At 32.8% G+C, this 13,938-nt stretch overlaps 2 protein-coding genes across 2 annotated transcripts; one reads left to right on the top strand and one right to left on the bottom strand.

Annotated features, from left to right (window-relative positions):
* The first annotated feature begins 141 nt into the window (after window positions 1-141).
* LOC101216671 lies at window positions 142-2,618 on the top strand. Its single transcript, XM_004146820.3, has 2 exons — window positions 142-774; window positions 1,803-2,618. Exons 1-2 carry the CDS (start codon window positions 307-309, stop codon window positions 2,160-2,162), a joined length of 828 nt encoding a protein of 275 aa, XP_004146868.1. The 5' UTR covers window positions 142-306; the 3' UTR covers window positions 2,163-2,618.
* Window positions 2,619-6,981: 4,363 nt separating this feature from the next.
* Window positions 6,982-10,725, bottom strand: LOC101216429 (vesicle-associated protein 4-1). Its single transcript, XM_011654076.2, has 7 exons — window positions 10,235-10,725; window positions 9,792-9,862; window positions 8,753-8,834; window positions 8,448-8,566; window positions 7,861-7,938; window positions 7,656-7,778; window positions 6,982-7,554 (listed from the first exon to the last, which is right to left on the bottom strand). Exons 1-7 carry the CDS (start codon window positions 10,485-10,487, stop codon window positions 7,495-7,497), a joined length of 786 nt encoding a protein of 261 aa, XP_011652378.1. The 5' UTR covers window positions 10,488-10,725; the 3' UTR covers window positions 6,982-7,494.
* Window positions 10,726-13,938: the final 3,213 nt, after the last annotated feature.

Here is a 13,938-nt window from a genome sequence, read left to right as displayed (position 1 = left end):
TAACATAAAATTCCATTGCAAATTATTCTAAAAAATATGTAAGAAAAGAAAAAGAAAAAGAAAAAACAGAGAAAACGGTATTTGTTGGGTGTTACGTAGGCCACATAGTACGCCCCAAATTCCTCTAAGCCATTAAAATCTCTCACAAAAACCTTCCAATAAATAAATTTAGAACTCCACATTTTCATTTCCCCTCCATCTAATCAATCTATCAATCTCTCTATCTCTCTCTCTCTTTTCAATTCTCCCATAATCACACATCCCATTCATCCGATCCGATTCCCCTGTGACACATTCTCCACCGCCATGGTCCGCTGTCTCTTCACATGCTTCGGCAAGAGCGACGAGAGCGGCGCCACAGGTATCGCAAACGACAGATCGTCAGCAACGGCGGAAGTAACAGCGGAGGAGCAGCAGCAGCAGGGGCGGGGCGGAGGCGTAGTGGTGGAGTTATTTTCATCGCAAGGATGTGCGACCACACCGGAAGCTGAAGTTCTGGTGTCGAGATTGGGAAGAGGAGATTTCGAATTGGAGGCGCCGGTAGTGGTGTTGGCTTACCATGTGGATTATTGGGATTATGTGGGATGGAAAGATCCGTTTGGACATAGCCAATGGACGGTGCGGCAAAAGGCTTATGTTGAAGCGTTAGGGCTTGATACAATGTTTACGCCTCAGGTTGTGGTTCAAGGCCGGGCTCAGGCTGTTGCTACCGATCAAACTAGTCTCTTGTCTATGATCAAAGATGCCCCTAGATATCCCTCTCCTACTTTCCAGGTATTTTTTCCCTTTACTCTTCCCGCCAAACCTAGTTTAGCTCAATCAAGATTGAGATGCTTTATTTCAAACATTTTTTTTTTTTGTTTTGCTTCATTTATCTCATCACATGCTTCAAAAATTGTTACCAGTTGAATTAATGGTAAGCTTAGGATCTCAATTTAATGAATTTCAATTGTTCATATATGTATTAAAAAAAAACCTTAGTTGTATCATGATGTGTTGTATCTGTTCTTGTGCATTTTGACACATGACAACTTCACCTCTTTTTTTCTAAATATTTTATTTTGTTATTTATTTGTTTATTTATTTTTTATGTGATGAGGGGTAAGGAATAAAATGAGTACATCTTGTAATGTAATTAATTGTTCCTAACAATATTTGATTGGGTTTCAAAAAAATATATTTTAAAAATGTCTAGGTCCCTTTTTCATTTAATCTTTAAATTTTTAAAAGAGATGAATGTTGTGTCAAATAAGTATTCACATGGGTTCTTGATGCAATTGAACATAAAATTAAATTTTATATTAATCAAGTTGTCAATTTAGTCTACGAAAGTTTGAAACTTTACTTATTTGGTCAATTAATTTTTAAAAATGTCTAATAATTATTCTTATATTACAAATAAGTTATGATATTTTTTAAAGCTATTTCAAGAAATTAATATATTAGATAGATTTTAAATATTTTAGATGTACAAGACATAAAAATAATAGAAAAAGTTAGTAAGCTCAATTAACACTTCTGAAGGTTGAATGAACAAATAAACACACATATTAAAAACTTGTAATTTAGCATTTGATATTAGTTCATTTTAAAATTATCAAATGAAAAATTTACAAAATTGAAAGTTGGGAACATATTTATTAATGTTGAAGATATATTAGATAGCTTCCAATCCACACAAATGTTTATTATTTATGGGCTAAAGTCTATGTAATTTAATTTTTAAGCAAATTAGGGAGAGGGTTTTTTTGTTTTTTGTTTTAATGCTCACACTAATGAATCTGGACGGAACAATTCCGCAGGCAACTTTCCAGAGGCCAACAACCGACAGCTTGCAAGTTACCCTAAACGGAGCATTGAGGACGAAGGTGGACAGCAACGGCGCAAACGTAATGGTGGCGCTGTACGAGAGCGGCCTGGTCACCGACATCACCGCCGGCGAAAACAAAGGTCGAGTTCTTGCCAACGACTTCGTAGTAAGAAAACTCGAAAAGCTCTGTTCCGTCAAAGACGCATCCGCCAAGAAAGCAGTGTCTGGCACCGTCACTTTCTCTCTCTGGGAAACCTTCGACGGAGCCAAATGCGGCGTCGCCGTCTTCGTTCAGGACAATTCACATCATATTTTCGGTTCTCAGATGTTTCAATTGCCGGAAGATGTCTGAAAATTGGGCCGAAATTGGACTTGTGTTATTGGCTTCGTCCTTGGAGGTTGACAATGGCGACAGGTTTTGATTGGGGCCAAGATGGATCGAGGCGGCTGTTTTTATGTACAGGATGTGTTAAAAATGTTTGGTAGAGTTTGATTATTGTTTAATTTCTTCTTCATTATTTCTTTAAATAGTTTTGTGATTCTTTTTATTACTATTACATACTTTAAAAAAGAAAAAAAAAAAAAAAAAAGAGAAAAGAAAGTGGTGGTATTTTTTATGTGGGAGATTGGATACACATTCTAATTCAGAATTTTAATTTGCATTCATACATTATAAAGTTTTATGTAGCCTAAGTTTGTGTTTGTTTGTTTGTGTAGTCTCTTGTCTTCATAATATGTTGAAGAAGTTATTTTTGGGACTTTCAAATTTATAATTATAACAAACTGCAAATGCCGAATTTTGGCAAAACCGAACCCGTTGAGACTTTTTACTTTTTTTACTTTTTTTTTACCCATTTATACCCCTGCATATTATACCATATGTCACAAATACAAGGTATGTTACTGTTGAGTTATTTTAAAAAAATATTTTATTGAGCCTCTTATATCAAATAATTGTTTTTTTATCTACGTTAATATTCATATTTATTTTAATTAGATGTTTTATTTTGTATGTTACTGTTTTTGTCGAAGTCTTCCTCTAGCGTAAAATTGTGTTGGCTTTCTTTAGGTTATTCTTTAGCATTATTTGTGATGGCTTTACAACGGGATCATGTAGAGATACACTTGAATCTGGTATGTATGAAGACTTTGAAGAACTCGCCGATTGGAGATTTTGAAGTGGTTAAAAGTAAAAACCTCACCTGTTCAACTTATGGGAGAAATACACTTGAATGGAATAAACGTGGAACTTTGTTTAATTAACTTTTTGGAGAGTTTGGAGTGGTCGAAAGTAAAAACCTCACCTGCTCAACTGGTTGGAGAAATACAGTTGAATGGAATAAACATGGAGTGAACACGAAAGAATTTGTTTTCGGTAGAAGAGTGCGGTTCAGTAGAGGGATTTGATGATTTTCGCAGTGAATGGAAACAGTGGAAGAATGCGGTTCGGTGGAAGAATACTTTTCAATGCTTTTCGGTGCACTATTTTCCTTCGATTCCCAGGGTTTCAAAGTGAAGTTATTGTCGATTTGATGGTGATGTTTTTTTTTTTTTTTTTTTGAGAAAATTAAAATTTTCATAGGGTTTAATTGACAGGAGGGGGAGTTTTTTTAAATCATTATATTTAGGTTGCATTTAAGACAATGCTCAACCTATTTCTTTTTTCAAAATTTTCTATTTTGTTTTATTTTGTCAATTAAAAATATTTTTACCATTTATCCGAGGGCACTTGCAAAAATGGCAAAATAAGTTATAATAATTAAATTCATAGCACACACATTTTATTATTTGTGAAAATGGCAAAAATGTCACTAATGCCCTCGTTACTAATATACGTCTGGTACATCCTATACACGTTTGATACACCTAATACACCCCTTGATACATCTGATACTTCTTGATACACCCGATATATTTGATTGATACACTGGATATACCTGATACTCTTTGATATACTCGATACCGTTTGATACACACTTGATACTTCTTAGGTGCATTTTTTTTTCTATTTGGCATGCCATGACGATGTATCATTAATTGTAACATTTCTTGATATTTTATTAATAGCATGATGATATTTCAGCTCCCCACTTGTTATCATCCTTAAGATGGTAGGTATATTTGTTAGGATTTATGTTCTAAATCGGTAGTATGTAAATTTGTAAATAAATTATATTATAAATAGAGTGTTCTTTATTTTTTATAAATAATTTCTCTTTATTCATATGCATAACTCGAATCCAATAAACTAAGATCCGAGACGTTTAATTTTGCATATTTAATGTATATATCCAATATTATACACCGACTGAGTTTCATATTGTAAGCTATATCATGACATGTTCTATAAATAATAGATAATAGAGTATGATGTCTTTCTATACACGCCACAACTAAATTCAATTCAATTGTTATTCTTTTACTTTTTCCCTTTTGTATTGAATTTAGTTGTTATTCTTACTTTATAATATATGTGTGTTATTTATCGATAGTTATTTACATATTTCTTTACTTGATTTAGAGATATCATTAACATCTCCCAATAGAAAAGTATATATCATACACACTCTCCGCTCTATGATAGATACTTTTTTTTTATTACAATAAGTGATGGGCCACACCATATAAATATGGTGCTGTCTTCTAAAAAATAAACTTCATTCTTTAAGGTTAGCTGGTTGATTTTCTTGAATGATTGATCTTTAGGTTAGACTATCTTTTTGGATAATCAACCTTTGAGTTTGTTGATGTTGGAGAATCAATTTTTGAGCTTGTTTTGATTATGTTGGTAAGCTTGAATTGACTTTAATTTGGACTTATAGATCATGTTGATTAGCTTGGATCGGTCTTTGACTTGTTGATCGTTTAGAACCGACCTCAAAACTTTAGGAGAGTTATATTCTTCAAATTTTCCAGAACTTTAATCATATGGACATTGGATCTTGAGAGCTTTAGAGTTTCTCTTTTAAGAATTTAAGAGCTTGAAAGCTTCCATCTTCAGAATTTGAGATAAGTTATATTATTTAGATTTTCAGATGTTCAATCTTTAAAACTAAGATTTTGAGATAAGTTATATTATTTAGATTTTCAGATGTTCAATCTTTAAAACTTCGGATCTTGAAAGAGTTTTGATCTTTAGTCCTTCCAACTTCTTTTAAAATAAGGGTAAGACCTCAAGATGTTTTCCTTGGGCTTGGACCCAGTTGCTTGGTGAACTTGGGCTTTAGACAAACTTCTTCGGCTGAAATTTCTACAATGGGCTTGAATTGAGTTGGACTTTGGATCCGAACGACTTTAGCTATTCTGTTTGATCCAATTTTCAATAGGCTTTGGGCTTTCGTTGGGATGACGTGCTAAGTTATGATTGGTCGAAATTTATCATTCAATAATAATCACATACAACAAAATTCACCATAAAAAGTTGACATAAAAACAAAATTTGAGTGATTAGAATCAAAATGAAATGTGAGGGTTTCATAAGAAAAAAAATATATATATCAATTATGAGTTAATTTTTTTTCTTAAAAAACTGAATAAATGAAACTATGAAAGTTGACCAACCTCATTCATCACAAAATTTAAAGTTTTATAGATTTAAAATATACAAAATTGGATGTTTAAGGACTTGCAAGACAATTTTTTAAGAGTTTGAAACATTATATACAAAGTTCTAAAAGTTTACTGTAATTACTAAATCCATATCATACTTTTAAAAAATTCTAACAAACAGGTGCGTTTTTTCAAACATTTTACGTTTTAGCATAAAAAATGTGTAGGTCAACAAAGATTTTAATCTCCAATCTTAAGTGAAGATTACATGTCAATTACTATTAAGTTATGCTATATTGAGTAACACTGTTGAAAACTTTTGGGAGTTTATTGAGAAAATGACATGTATGTTGCTCTCGGTGAAGGTTGAGTTTGTCACAATCTCAAACCTTCTCTCTTTCAATTATTAATGATGTTTGCATCAACTACAGGAATCCCCGAGCCCCAAGAGGGCAACCTGTGTATAACTCTGATGCTTCCTTCATCGTGGGAGATGTGGGCTTTGGGGCCATTATACTAATTCTATGGTGAATTAATGATAAGTTCATCGGTAGTGTTGAGCTGGTTAGGCTGCTGCTCTCCCATGATGGAATTATTATCACCAGAGAAGAATGAACTTATCATTTAACAGTTGAAACTAATTCAATGATTCTTTAGAACTTACTTAAAGATTGTGGACATTTCAACAATGTAGTTCAAGCATTTGGTGATGACATTCAAGCTTTTCACATTGTTTTAAGCTTCTATTCTTTGTCCATGAATCTGTAATATAACAGTGGTGACATTATATTCTAGCATGCGTGTAATGTGGGTCAAACCAAGGTCTCTAGTTTTTCTAACTTGAAGATCAACTCATGGATTGATGTTGGGGTCTAATGATTTAATATCTCATATTAGTTTCTTTTTCATGAAACGTTGGTTCTAAACTCACAAACAGATAAGTTATTTTTCACTAAAACTGAAACCCACCAACAAACTCTCTTCATGGAAAGCTTGGATGTCCTCTACAAAGTTTGCGTACATCATTGTTGGAACAGTCAATACCCACAAGCCATTTTCAAAGAATCATGGAAGTCTTTTGTTGTTAACTATTTTATATTTTAAAAATTATACTTATCTTTTCACAATTTTTTACAATGGTGAGTTTCTAGCCGACTTCCAAAAGTAAAAACAAACACATGTTTCTTTTATTTTACTTTCAAAATTTTGCTGACAAAACAAGTAAATACACAAGTGTATGTTGTGTTCAAACTAAAAAAAAAACACAATTTTATTTAGTTATACTTTTGAAATCTAATGTTTCAATTATAGTTTTTAAAAACAAAACAAAATAGAAACACTATCCTGATTCCTGTAGTCAAAGTTTAAAAAAACTACTTTTTTTTCAAAAATATTCCTAAGGAATTAAAAATTTGTTTCAATTGGCTAGAGAAAAAGGATGTTTTTTTTAAAAAAAAAGTATATAAAACAAACATAAAAATATGTTAGAAGCTATTACAAGTGGTTGTCAAACACTACCATTTTCAGGTAACACACCATAAAGGCTCCAAAAGAGAACCAAGAAAAAGAGATATAGCATGGCAGAGGCAAAAACAAAGGAGAGAAGTATCACTTGTTTCCAATGAAATTTGAAACCCAAAAAAGATGGCATAAACCATTCCATTAATACATCATCTTATAACTACGCATAGTTTGATTGAATAAGAGAAGCAGCACCCAATTTTAAGCTAAAAAATTATGGGATTTATGGAAATTCTGTCCTTCACCAAAATAAGTACACAACTTATCTATCCAAAAGTTAAACTGATCAATTCCAACCAAGAAACCATATTATATTTATCTTATAATCATAACTGAGGTGATTGATATGTAGTACATTTATTCTCACAAGCAAAATTCGTTATCTACAATGAGCAGCCATCGACTTTCAATCAAAGTTCTCCAAATTACGCGCTGCACATTTCATGAGTAGTGGAGTCGACATCGGTTTTTATTCTTTTTTTTTTCCCTCTCAGATGAACTTTCCAACCAACAACTCCTTTTACCTTCTAGATATCCAGGGCTTGGAAGATGAGAATACCTGTACAGATTTACCACCGAAAAGAGTGTAGTGCAATGCAACAGTAAATCGAACTTTACACAGAGTCTAAAGCACCCACTTGTTGACGAGCAAGATATTTCTCCCTTCGTTCTTTCTGAACAATCCAAAAATGAAGATCATAGAGTTAACAAGAGTTCATCAGATCGACATAAGAATATATAAGAACTTAAACACTCCAGATCAAGATCAACGTACCCATTCATCTATCACAAGCCCTTCACCCCCTATAACCTGAGGACCTGTTTCTACTGGAGGTTTCTTGCGCGCTTCAAGTACAGCCTCGGCTTCAGCCAATTGACGTTTCAGCTTTTCAAGAGCCTAAAATATCAACATGTAGTTAAATGAGACCTCCCTCTCCAATATAGACAAGACCAAGCACTGGGTTCATTAATTCACTTACTGCACTAGGTCGCTCTGGATCTACAAATACAACCCGCAAAATCCGCTCAACAGTGACTTGGTCCTTCTGTTCTTCAAACTGAAAATTTTGCAGAACATAAATACATGCCATCAACAAGTTTGGCAACAGATTCAAAATTTCACAATGTATCATTCATTCATTGGTTGAACACAAATGTGAACCAAAGTTGACTTCTTGAGGTGAGGTAATAAATGAAAGTACTACCATACAACTTCAAATAATCACAAACAAACTTATTAGCTTATTTCAGCTTCTACCACCGAAGAAATGTCCATTGCAGTTTAGTGCGCTGATTTAGATGAAAATAGAACCTACAAACTGGAGATGCTGTTTGACAAAAAATATCACACTAAACAACATTGGCAACATGGAGGTAACTAAAAGAAATGCAAGCTAGCACAACGGAAACTTTTAAGCTGTCAAATAATACACAAAAAAATAACAAAAATGGAAAAAACATGGGCTATCTTTCATAATGGAAAGCCAGAGAAGTTTACGTTTAAGAAACCAAAGTAGCATAGAGGGAGACATGGAAAGTCGGAATCCTAATTTAAACTGACACTCACCAGCTCAGGTGCATATTCCGTTCCTCCTTTCACTTTAAGGCTCATGATCTTAAACTTAATTTTGCTCTTCTGGTCCATTGGCTTTTCATTGTTCTCGGGATGCTCTACAAATCTGAAGACTGTTTAAGAGATGAAACAAATGAGAACTTGCGTTGATGTTGGTCACATACCATTACATTTAAAGTAAGAAAACCATGAAAAGGGAGAAATGAAAGTACACTTATGAATTGAAAATACTATCATTACCCACACGCAAAAACTGTTCAACAGGAAAAAGAGAAAGGACATGACAACCGAAACATTACCAGTAGCAATAAAATTTTCTCCAGGAGCAAGAATGCCACCAGGAGGCCGCATATAACAGCTCTTCGGAGCTGTCGTTTGAAACTGAAGAAAAAACGCAGAGACCATTTAGAATGATTTACTCACATTCTAATTAATTAATCATAGAGATGAAGATTTCACATTGGTTTGAAATGAGATTCAAACAAGTAGGCAGTTCACCAGCCTTTACCTGACTTGCTGGTAATGTAGATAGGGAAATCAAAACCTAGAGTAATTACACAATAACTCCAACGATCTAATTGAAGAATTAGTTAAAACTTATAATGATTCTTCGAAGAAAGAAAAATGAAGAGTGATTGATATAAAATCATACCCATCATCGGATAAAACCTTCGTGGGACAAAGGTATCCTATAATACTGCCTTGGTTCCTAACAATACCCCTTTTCTGGAAAAGTTGATGTCCCGATGATACTTCAGATGGCCACACCCAACCAAAACCTTCCACCGGTTCCACTTTGAAATGTCAACAACTGAATATGATACCATTGTCAGGTACTTAAGCACTTTGGAGAACGACACCCCAAAAGCCAGTTGTTGGGGGTGGGAGAGTCAAGCCAGTTAAGTACTAAATTGGTCATCCCATTCTAACCAACGTGAGACAAAGGCATCCCATACTACCTTGGTTCTTAACACAACTTCACAAGAAGCTGAATACAATTTTGAATACAAATTTTCACGGATTAGGATGATGAAGCAGATTCCCCGGACAAAATATACTAAGAAACAAATTTTTAGATGGATTCGCTGAAACAAACTTTTATCCTTTAATAAAGTTCCCAAAAACAATAATTACCCGAGAAAAAAGAACAATAATTAACATGCATGGAATTTGAGAAAAGTACATGGAAGAACAGAATCACATGCATTGATTTTTGAGTTAAGCGTTTTCCGTACGCTTGGCTTGTTGGGACTTAAGAAGTAAGAAATCAATATAAGAATAATTGAAAGAACAAAAAGTGAAAGTAGGCCTGCAATGGAAATATAATTAAAGTAATACCTTGAAAGCTACATGGGATCTGCTTGTATTCTTCATCCTGATGGCGCTCTTTACCTGCTTCCCGGGTTCATCTATAGGGGAAAAAAAACACCCCATCAAACGAAACAGAACTCTATTTAGATGCTGCTTGTAATCTAAACAATAATTCCGTACAGTTTCCCCTGCTTCAAGTTGCAAATGGTAGCAGGAAAATCGGAATGAAGAGTAGGAGCATTATTTAATTCAATACAGAAAAGCTAAATATTCTAATCCAAAAGAAAACGAGTATGGCTTCGACTCGCATTATCCAGATAGAAGATTATCATCCACTTTCTCGAGTTTGAAACAGCCAATTTAAAATTATAAATAAAGCAATATAATAAATAAAAATAAAAATAAAACAACGAAACACCTGTCCACTGGATATATAGAAATCTAAACAACTGGAAAGGAGAAGAACTTACAAGGAAAGAACAAAGAATTGTTAGGATCAAGACGGAGCCTGCGTCGAGGAGGCAAGAGAGACTTGGCGACAGAGGAAACGGTCTTAGAAGAGGAGGAAGCTTTCAGGTTTGTGTCGCTAGGGGGATGAGTAGGATGGTGAAGGTTGTGAGTGGAGGAGGAGGAAGAGGAATGAGTATTCCCAGATTGCCAAATGGGACAGAGCCTGAAGAGCTTGACATCGGGGTGTGACTTGTGGCGGTGGGCAACGGCCATGGGTGGATGAATGAAGAGAATCACATTAAAGAGGGGGGGGTGGCGGAGAGAAAGGGGGAATGGAGAGAGAAATGTAAATAGGAGGAGAAGGAGGAGGAGGAGGAGAAGAAGGGAATATGGGTGGAAATGGAAGGGGGTAGACACGTGGGGGACGTAGAATGAGTGTTGACAGCCAAAAGAAGGCGTTCGTGCAATTATTACGAATCCGTGCTTTGCTCTGAGTTGTAATCTAATCTCTTTTTTTTTTTATTTCCGATGAGACGGAATTATTTGGAATAACTATCACACGCGTTTTTAGGACCCGTGACTTCCACCTTCCACCTTCCACCCTTTTTTCATGCTATCTTTGTCTTCATCTTTATCTTAAACCTCTTCTTTTTTCCTTCCTAAAACCCTTCGTTTTTTACTTTTTATTTTTTTATTTTTAACAACCATTTTCATTCTCTATTTCCATTTTAATTTTATTTTAGTCTTTTAACGTTTTAATTATTATTCTACACATTTTTATCAAACTTAATTTTAAGAAAAAAAAAGACTTCCAAATAATCAAATACAAGGATTAAATGGATAATTATTCAATCTAAATTATTAGAAATTAAAAAATACGGAAGTAAATCATTTTCTATATATAAAAAAAAAGTGATATTTATAACCATTATTTTTATTTTTAAAAAGAAAAAGAAAAGAAAAGCGCGTTAACTAAGGAGGGAAAGAATAATATGTTGGAACCACTTGTAGCATTTTGGGGCTATTACCTCTTCATTTTATTTTATTTTTAGTATTTAATCAAATCTATTTATAAGTCAACTTTTTTCTTCTCTTTTCTTTTTTTTTTTATTTAATTACCTTAAAATATTTAGTAATTCATTTTTACTGTTTTTTTTAAGTAAAAATAATTCAAGCCTCTGAAAGCTATGAGGTGAGAGTGGTCAAACTTTACAAGCCATTTAATAGTTCATTTTTTGTTTGAGTCAAATTTAGTTTTAACTGTAGATTAAAATAACGTATTTGTCCTTATGGGTATTTGTTTCAAGTGTTGGAAAGTTCGTCGACTAACTTTCGAACACCACTTCTGATGATCATCACAAGCCAATCTTCGACCATCACTTCTGGTGACTCCATCCGTGTGATCGTCACCACCAATCAACCTTGAAAAGTTTTAATAAAGTAACCGTCAGCACCGATCAATCTTGAAAAATTTTAATAAAAACATTTTTATTGTATATAACAAACAAAATAAACTTATATATATAAATACTCTTTCATAAATAAAATATATTGTATTTTTATTTTAAGAAGTTTTTTATCATAAGTATTTGAATAAAAATGACTTTTTTTTTTTGTAAAACTTTTAAAAGTCATTTCAAATACATTTTACTTTCCTATAATAATATTTTTTAAAATACACCTACTTATGTAATTAAATTTATTAAATAAATAGCCTAACTAACGAGATTTAATTAAATCACATATAAATCTCTATAAAAATTGTAGATGACATGTTTTCTAAATAGTAATAAACTAGTTTGTATAAATTAGTGGAAGGTACAATTCAAATAATGTTTTCAAAAAATGATATTTCATGTACCTACTATATATATGTAATAGTGAAAAAAATATAAACATGATACAACACATATTATAATAATTTGTGTACCTCAAAGAGACATATAACACTTTGTACCCTAAACACAAACTACAATATTATGCACTCAAACAAGGACTATAGAATAACCTACTATTATAATAACTTACCATGTGTTTAGAAGTGTAAGTGTATTAGGATGTTACCATAAGTCGAACGGGAGGTAAGGATCATGCATGAAGATCATACTCTCAAATAACAGTATCTATTGTAATCATTAAATATCCCATTTGTGGGAGAAGTTGAGTGGGCAATCTGATTTGGGTCATGCAAAGTTTTCATTCATTTTATAGTTGGGATGAGATGGAAAACCATGAAGTGATGATGCCATTTATCTTGGGAGCTTCTCCAAATCCCTCAATCCACTCACACAGTATGACTGAGGCAAAGACTTGGAGTAGTGTTGTAGGTGGTTATCTCTCTCTCATATTGGTTGGCGTCAAAATGTTCAAGCCCGCTCTCTTGTGTCTTAAGTTTTAGAGAAGCGTGCATGGTTCCACCGGTGGGATCTTTGATGCACATGACCCGTGACCCGTGACCCATGATGATGGTGATGGTGATGGTGATTTAAAAAATAAAAATAAAAATAAAAAAAGGTGGGAGAGATAGGGAGAGTAGGCGAAGGAAGTAATGATAATAAATGATGAGAAGAGAAATTAGGTAAAGAAAGAGAGGAGAAGGTGTTCGTTGGTTCGTACGGCAATTAAAACGGTCGGCTGTGCCTAAAGCAGTTTGGTGGAAAGTTGTTGCTCTCTTTCTTACCTATTTATTTCCCTCAATAATTATCTAACAGAAAAATTGCTTCTTCAACTTAATCTTTTTCTCTTTTTAAAAAACACAAAAAATATCACAACAAACCTAATCTTATTATTTTATTGACACCTTTTACAATTTCTTCTTCTTTCCTTTCTTAAGGAAAAATAAATAAAGAAGACCCATCATTTTCTTGGTAGTGATGGGTAAAGACTACAACTGCCAATGTTTTCCAAATTATTTATCACCAAGTGCTCCATCATTTCTAAATATGCTACTTCCTGTTGTAAACTTCACAATTAACTTATATAAACACAATTTTTTGGTAATGACATTTGATTTTAAAAGTTTTAGGAAAAAAAAAAGGTACACTAGAATTTTGTTATTTTATATTTCTTCAAATATTAAACCATTTCTTAAGTTATGATCAACTTAACTTTTGTTTTGATCATTTACAACTATCAGTAAATATTTACAAAAAAATAATTATGAGTTTTTTTGCTATAAACAATATCAATTATCTGTAACAAAAATTTAATCATAAACTTTCCTTCTAAGGATTTAAGATAATCAACAATTAATTCTTGCCATTTCTAGTGAATATGAACTTTTACAACAAATAAGACACATCAGTTTAAATTATAATTATAATTATAAAAAATTTATAATGGAAAAACAAATATTTTTAAAAAGTAAACAAGTCTCTATAAAACTAGATATTCATATGATTATAAATGTGTGAAATCCATAGCTTTCCAATTTTAACTCCCTGCTTCCCCATAAACATTTACTACAGACTACAGGTAGTACTTGAAAAGAGTAACGTAAACATTTTTGTTCATTTTATTAAAAAAATTAAACCAAACGATAAAGAAAATACAAAGCCGAAATCAAGCAATCTCCAGGAATGATTTAACAGTCTAATATCATAAGGGCAGAATCAATTGAGTTCTAACTTTAAAAAAAAGTTCTCTTAGAAACAATTTTTTTTAAAGAAAAAAAAAATCTTGCTGTTTCCATCATACCAATTATTATAGATACCATAAGAAATGA

This window comes from Cucumis sativus, chromosome 3 (assembly GCF_000004075.3).
Source record: "Cucumis sativus cultivar 9930 chromosome 3, Cucumber_9930_V3, whole genome shotgun sequence".
Lineage (NCBI taxonomy): Eukaryota > Viridiplantae > Streptophyta > Magnoliopsida > Cucurbitales > Cucurbitaceae > Cucumis > Cucumis sativus.
Note: the sequence above shows the minus strand (reverse complement) of the source record. Positions and strands in the feature narration are given on the sequence as shown.

Excerpts from the sequence above, each read along its gene's own strand:
- LOC101216671 (XM_004146820.3), top strand. The coding sequence starts at position 307 with ATGGTCCGCTGTCTCTTCACATGCTTCGGCAAGAGCGACGAGAGCGGC. Across the intron at positions 775-1,802 it reads ATCCCTCTCCTACTTTCCAG|GCAACTTTCCAGAGGCCAAC; the intron begins GTATTTTTTCCC and ends ACAATTCCGCAG.
- LOC101216429 (XM_011654076.2), bottom strand. The coding sequence starts at position 10,487 with ATGGCCGTTGCCCACCGCCACAAGTCACACCCCGATGTCAAGCTCTTC. Across the intron at positions 7,939-8,447 it reads CGGAATATGCACCTGAGCTG|TTTGAAGAACAGAAGGACCA; the intron begins GTGAGTGTCAGT and ends CAAAATTTTCAG. Across the intron at positions 7,779-7,860 it reads ATCCAGAGCGACCTAGTGCA|GCTCTTGAAAAGCTGAAACG; the intron begins GTAAGTGAATTA and ends TTGATATTTTAG.